This window comes from Octopus bimaculoides, chromosome 4 (assembly GCF_001194135.2).
Source record: "Octopus bimaculoides isolate UCB-OBI-ISO-001 chromosome 4, ASM119413v2, whole genome shotgun sequence".
Lineage (NCBI taxonomy): Eukaryota > Metazoa > Mollusca > Cephalopoda > Octopoda > Octopodidae > Octopus > Octopus bimaculoides.
Genome location: NC_068984.1, coordinates 74,276,330 through 74,283,854, shown reverse-complemented (window position 1 = coordinate 74,283,854; position 7,525 = coordinate 74,276,330). Strand labels below are relative to the sequence as shown.

General features: G+C 37.3%; 1 protein-coding gene across 1 annotated transcript; it reads right to left on the bottom strand.

The window, feature by feature from the left end:
* LOC106874509 (60S ribosomal protein L13a-like) lies at positions 1-594 on the bottom strand (the record flags this gene model as incomplete). Its single annotated transcript, XM_014922262.2, is given in 1 exon segment — positions 1-594. A coding segment is annotated over 1 exon segment (582 nt), but the record flags the coding sequence as incomplete, so codon positions are not given.
* Positions 595-7,525: the final 6,931 nt, after the last annotated feature.

Below are 7,525 nucleotides of genomic sequence, written 5' to 3'. Positions count from 1 at the left end.
CTCATAATTTCGAATCTTTTTGCTCACAGCCTCTTTAGCTTTTCTTTTCAAGGCTGCATCAGATCTTGCTTTTCCAACAAAGTTGCTAGATTTAGCCTTTCTTTTAGCTTCTAAACTGGCAATGGCAAGTTGGTATTTCCAGCCAACTTCATGTGCCAATCGATTCAAATCGCAGTACTTTCGACCCGGTTTTAAACGAATGATTCGGAGAGCTGCTGGAACACTCATTCGCTTCTTTTTGTTGTATTGAGCAGGGATACCCTCAAATGCCTTCAGTCGGCCAAGAGCATCTTTTCCACGCTTAATTTTATGAGGAAGCATACCTTTGACTGTTCTAAAGAAGATTTTGCTGGGAGCCCTGAAATGGAAGGGTCCTCTTCTGGGATTCACATTACATCTTTTTCGAAGGTAATATAACTACTTCATTTTATTTCTGTGGAAATGGCCTGAAATATTGATGCCTTCACACCGGACAATTACCATTCTTTGTCCTTGCAAGAGACTTTTCGCTACGACTGCAGACAAACGCCCCAAAAGATGCCCACTGGCATCGATTACGATGGGCTGACGTTGGAACACCATGATGGCAGGGAAAAAGAGATCTTTCTGTGAAGAAAATGTTGAATTTTAGATTTTAAATAGCTTCTATTGTCTTATGTTCAATATCATTGAGCTCTCGCTAAAGATTTCCTTTGGATGAAACCAAGATATTTGATTTTTCAATATTTAATTATTTAGTTTTGTTATAATTAACATATGGCTATCCACTTCACTGTCTTGAGATTTCTCAGTTTCTGATGTCAAATATATTAGATATACACTACATAGTTAGATAGTTAGTTAGTTAGATAGATAGATAGATAGATAGATAGATAGATAGATAGATCGATAGATAGATAGATAGATAGATAGATAGATAGATAGATAGATAGATAGATAGATAGATAGACTGTGTTAAAGAGAATGACAGTCATACAGACTGAGACAAATAGATAGATACTTATATTTTACAGACACGCGCACACACACGCAAATGAACAAATGAAGAATGAATAGATATTTATAATTCGAAGTGAATGTCTAATCGTTTAAGTATAAAATAATCATCTGACTTTATTCTCGTTCACTTTTCCAAATATACTTTACCGTAACGAGGTTGTTAGTATTTCTATTGCTAATATATATATATATATATATATATATATATATATATATATATATAAACACATACATACATACATACATGCATACATATATTCACACACACATATACGAGGTCTGATCATTAAGTTTCCGGACTGTTGCCATAGTAACGAAGCTAAAGTACGCAGAGTAAAGCCGCTTGACACAGACTGACCTTTAATTCTGCTATGCATGCGCACCAAGTTTTAACATTCTAGCTCACTTCCGCTGTTTGCAGTAGTGCTTGGAAAGAAAGTGTGTAACGTGTGATCGTCGCGTTGACCATGACAAAGAAATTTGTCTTGGTGATACCTGCTCAGAGGCCTACGACGTTGATTTGCAGAACGTATACGGAGAGGAATGTGTGAGCCGCACACAAGTGTATGAGTCGTTTGGACATTTCCAAAATGGCCGAAAAAATGTTGATAGTGATGAACGCTCTGGCAAACCTGCAATCATCGGAACTGAGAAAAACATCGCAGGTGTGAGAGCAGCTGTGAAGGAAAATCGTCGAATCACCAACAGTGAGTTATCAGATAACGTGCTTACTAAATTTGTGCCAAAACTGCTTTCAGCTAACCTTGATTGTGTCGAGAACGATGAAAACTTTTGAAAACTTTGCGTGGGCCTCTGAGCAGATATCGGCAAACTTTTGGGAAAATTTGATGCAGATTCTCTGCTCAACTTTCTCTGTCATGGACAATGCGACGATCACACGCTACACGCTCATTCCAAGCACGGCTGTAAACAGCGGAACTGAGCTAGAACATTAAAAATTAGCTGCTCTCACATCTTCGATGTTTTTCTCAGTTCCGCTGATTGCGGGTTTTATCTGCGAAATTTCTCTGTCATGGTCAATATATGTATATATGCATAATGCATACATACATACATACATACATACATACGTACATACATACATACTTGAATATACACGCGACACACAAACTGGAACTCAACTTTACACATAGACACTCGTTAAGACACACGCACACAGACACACTACCGTGGGCAACAGCAAATTTTATTTCTATCGTTGAAAGGTTATTGAAAGTGAAACAAATATGAAACTTGGATATTTGAGAAATATCAGAACTACTTATGGGGCGTGCGCTTTTGTCTGGGATAACTGAGGGAATGATAAAAAATATGTAATTTGAAGAGTACTCGTCAATGAAGATTCTCTTGGATGTCACATGCCTCAAGGGGCGTGGGGATTGTTGGAGACCTTTTGAAGGGCGAGATAAAGGAATGTAATTTGAGAGGGAATAATCACTGAAGATTCCCTTGTATGTTACATGGGGTAATGGGTGTGGAACTGTCTGGGGGTATTTTGAGTGTTCCAAAAAATTTAAAAGAAAAGCGAAATTCGTTCCAAAAAGGATAATCACTAAAGTTTCCCTTTGTATGTCACATGCATGAACGGATTGTGATTGTCTAGACAATTTGGGGATGAGGCGTGGAATGGTAAAGCAGTTTCATTTGATCGGGGCCAATCACTCCAGATCTCCTTTCTACTGTCTCATGTATGATATTGTGAGATATGTTCGTAGATATTTTGTGAAGCAGATAAAGGAACTTAATTTGAGCAGGGGCAATCATTACCGTCTCATTGTGCGTCACCTGCATGCTGGGTGTAGATTGACTGGTGTATATTGGTAGGGAAAGGATATAGGAACTTTATTTGAGTAGCGTATTTCTCTAATTTCTCTTTGTGTGCTACATGCCTGTACTGCATAATAATTGATGGTGGTGATAGTGGTGGTAGTAGTGGTGGTAGTGATGGTAGTGGCAGTGGTGGCGTATGTACATGTGCGTGATGAGCATCACCGTATGTAGCCATCACGCCGCATGAACAACCTTGTGTTGCTGAATAAGCCCGATCTTGTTGCACTATGTCTGATAATCATATAAGGTAGTCACGGCTGGAATACTTTTCATCATAGATCTAATCGATCAAAACAGCCTGAAGTCTAAATAACAGCAACAATAATAATTCTGAATCGCATCTCTTCCTTGGATGTAAACGCTAGTTTATAGCAGTTTCCAGTTGTAGTTATAGCTACTTTAGGCATCTTTTGAACCAAGCTGTACAAACTATTGAAACGTTCCTTAATTATAAAGTTTTTTCACTGTAGTTTTCAGTCCAGTAGGAGAGCCTCTACGGGTTACTTGATCTTCTAGAAATAGCTGCGAGATATCTTTCAAATAGCACATTACTGTCTTGAAAAGGAAGATACTCTGGAAATCATATTCCTATGAGGGTCGGCGGAAAAGCTCATAGGATGACCAAGATGTTGTCATGGAATGTGACCAAATAAGGCTTATTTTTAAATTTGGTCTCCTTTCTGGCCCACACACTTTTGAAGCCAGCTGGGCAAACTAATGAAATTCGCTTTAACTATACAGTTCTTCCTCCTTAGTTTTCAGTAATAATCCAGCAAGGGAGCCTCAACGGCTTACTTGATTTAATAGAAATAGCAGCGAAATATCTTTCAAATAGCACCCTACCGCCTTGAAAAATATTATACTCTGGAAATTATATTCTCACGAGTCTCGGTTGTAAAAGTCATAGGCTGACCAATATGCTTTCATAGAATGTAACCAAATGAGTTTTATTTTTAAACATAGTCCCTCTTGCGACCCACAAACTTCTTTCACCGGTGTTGCAGTGCTTCGATCCCATTGGTGAAGAAGTTTCCAGTCTGCTGGTCAAAAAATGTCATCAACAGCTGACATGACGTCATCATCATTGCCTTACTAGTTCCCACCCAAGTGAGGCATTGCCTCTTTGATCAACTGACCGGACATCATTCCCTGATTCACACATAACATAAATTAAACATATTGTACATTACGTATACAAAAGAAAAAAAAACCTGGTGTTATTAATTTACATTGTTGAAGATAATTCTTTCTTCTATGATGATTCATCATGTTAAACATAACGCAACTTACACCTTGATTTTCTAACAAAAACATCTTCGCAACATCAGTAGTGAACTAATTAACTGTCTAAACGTACGAACATGATAGCTGCCTGCATATGTTAAGGAAACAAAGTGTCAAGGTCCTTAAAATGACAAAAATAAATTATATATACACACACGTTGAAAGCTTTGTTTGGGCAAGAAAAGCAGTAGAAGTAAACACCATGAGAGAATTTGATTATTATCTTCTTTTAAATCTGTAAAGCTGTTAATAATTCATGACTCTTTACTATCTTATGGGAAGAAAATGGAAAAAAAATAAAAAATAAAAAATGGAAAACTTGGCCGAGCTCTAAGGTTTCTTTACATCTTGACAAACTTATACAAACTTATACCTTACAAGCAAGTGTATCTGGGGGTGTTGTAGAATTATTGATACACGTGTTTATTATACAATTCTTTATTGTTACAAGAAAAAGATTAACAGTGACTTCGAAGTTTTGGCTTGCTCATCGTTTTTATCCAAAAGGGTTTTTTGTTTTTTTTAACGCAATATATACATACTGCTATTATTATATATAGCCTAAAGTGGCGAGCTGGCAGAATCGTTAGCACGCCAAGCGAAATTCTTAGCGATATTTCGTTTGCTTTTACGTTCTGAGTTCAAAATCCGCCGAGGTCAACTTCGTCCTTCATCTTTTCGGGATCGATAGGAAAAGTACCAGTTGAGCACTGGGTCGATATAATCGACTTAACCCTTTCACCTGAACTTGTTGGCATTGCGCCAAAATTTGAAACCATTGTTATGTACAGCCTTATATGTGCTTCGAGATCCAGTCCCAGTACACACATACACAAGGTTAGAAAGAAATTCTTGTCGCATTTTAAAATGGGAGTGAATCAAATGCCTGTTTGGTCTTAATTGTTATATTGAATAAAGATGATGGTCTCCTTCATTATTGATAAAATAAGCCCATCTATTTGGCAAAATAGATAGGGTTATTGGCTATAGGTAAAATTCATTAGGTTTCGAACCAAAGAACTACCCAATATAACTTAGAATCTCTTTGTAATTAATAAATTGTTTACCCTTAAAAAATGTCGTAATGATCTAAAAAGATGATAGTCAGCTAGAGCAATGTCAAGAGAGTGAAGAGGATGAAGAAAACTTCCATATTTAGTGTCATAATTGTTTCTTGAGTTTAATTTGGCAATATATCGTCTTGTGGTATCGCGTAAAAGTAACACCACTTCACGTTTAACTAACGATGGTGGCTTTTACTGTATATATTTGTGCATTGCTTTCAATTGGCGACATTGTGTCTCCATATTATATTTCATTTTGGTTTAACACTTCGTTATTGACAAGTCCTTCATATTCCACCTATTGTTGGCACTCCGTCGCTTACGACGACGAGGGTTCCAGTTGATCCGATCAACAGAACAGCCTGCTCGTGAAATTAACGTGCAAGTGGCTGAGCACTCCACAGACACATGTACCTTTAACGTAGTTCTCGGGGATATTCAGCGTGACACAGTGTGACAAGGCTGACCCTTTGAATTACGGGCACAACAGAAACAGGAAGTAAGAGTGAGAGAAAGCTGTGGTGAAAGAGTACAGCAGGGTTCGCCACTATCCCCTGCCGGAGCCTCGTGGAGCTTTAGGTGTTTTCGCTCAATAAACACTCACAACGCCCGGTCTGGGAATCGAAACCGCGATCCTATGACCGCGAGTCCGCTGCCCTAACTACTGGGCCATTGCGCCTCCACTATTCCACCTAACACAGAGCTTGCTTTTGGATGTAGTTCTAGCTTAGGAACGGTTTCTCCATTTCCGTTTGGTGCTAAGCATTGCTGTTTTCGGTGGATATGATTAGAGAGAAAACACTTTCCATCACTTGTGTTGATCCTACCTAGGAATTAGGCGATAGCGAGTGTACACTTCAAAGACGAGCTTAGATTAAGCTGAAAAGTAGTCAGGTGATGAAGGAATCACTGAGCAAGTTTAGACACTGTTCCTTGTTCATAAAATTATTTTATGATCGAAGTATGACTTGAACTCTTTTGCTACTTCTCGTGCAGTTTGATTCGGATTTTACTCAACTCCGGTGTTCAGAGGCACAATATTGACAGAACTTTGTTGTCCAGATCGATGGGAATCTGCGAGAGAAAAATTTCCAGAGCGAAACTAGCCAAATTTTCATTGACATAGACATGCTACTTAAAGTTTCATTTCCATTGACAGAACGAATATTTTTTGCCATCTCCATCACTGAAAGAAAAGAAGAAAAAAAACTTTGAATCCATACATCATGCAGTGACTCATATGCGTTTGATCGAAACTAATTCTAGAAGAGTAAAGTTGGATCGAACTTAATCACTATTGTATAAAATGATCAGCAAAAAAAAAAAAAAAAAAGGGGCGGAAAAGTGATAGAATGTAAGAATTAAAACTTATTTTATTGGAAGTATTAAAAAAAACCCTTCAAAATGAATTTGGCAACATTGCATCACGACTTTCTTTCCAACCAAATATGTATACCTACATATAGGCATACGCATAAGTATGACGCGATTCTACACAGTTTCAGTTATCTGAACTTCATTCATATACATTAGTGAAGACAATGGACCAAATTGCAGCGCAGTTGTTGCGAAATGTGTATTTTAAGCACTGAGGCAAACTAGAGATACATATTCTTACAAATATACGCGCACACACACACACACACACACACACACACACACACACACACACACACACACACCCACACACACACACACACATAAATGTGTTCTGTGGGTGCGTGTGCGCCATTACTTGATTTTAGAAATACGTTTATATGCAATTATGTATCCTTAACATACGCCAAGATTCGGCCTATATGAGAACCATATGCTAAGGTAGGTGCAGAAATACTTACCATACTAAGACTAGGAAAATATTATTTACAACTAAGGACTTTATTTTGCTGAAGAAAAGAGCATAAGTGTTTAAATTCATAAGAAATATGTTATAAATATTTATAAATAAGAATTTCTTATAAATAAGAAATATCATTATAGCATATTTCTTATAAAAAAAGAAATATGTTATAATAAATTAGTATATAAACAGACAAGCTCTTATAGGGAAAATGATAGATAAAAATTTAAAATGTTCATATACTATGCATATGAAAGCATATATGAAAGAGTACAGATATGAAAGCATTCATGTATGCATCCATATATCTGTACGTGTGTTTCTGAGTGAGTCTGTATGTGTGTATGTATATGCATTGAAAGATTTGTTGTGGTATGAATATAAACTCAAAAATATTTCCCAGCTAACACATACACACAACACACACGCGCGCACACAGAGTCTCACACACACACACGCACACGCACAAACATATATATTCATATAT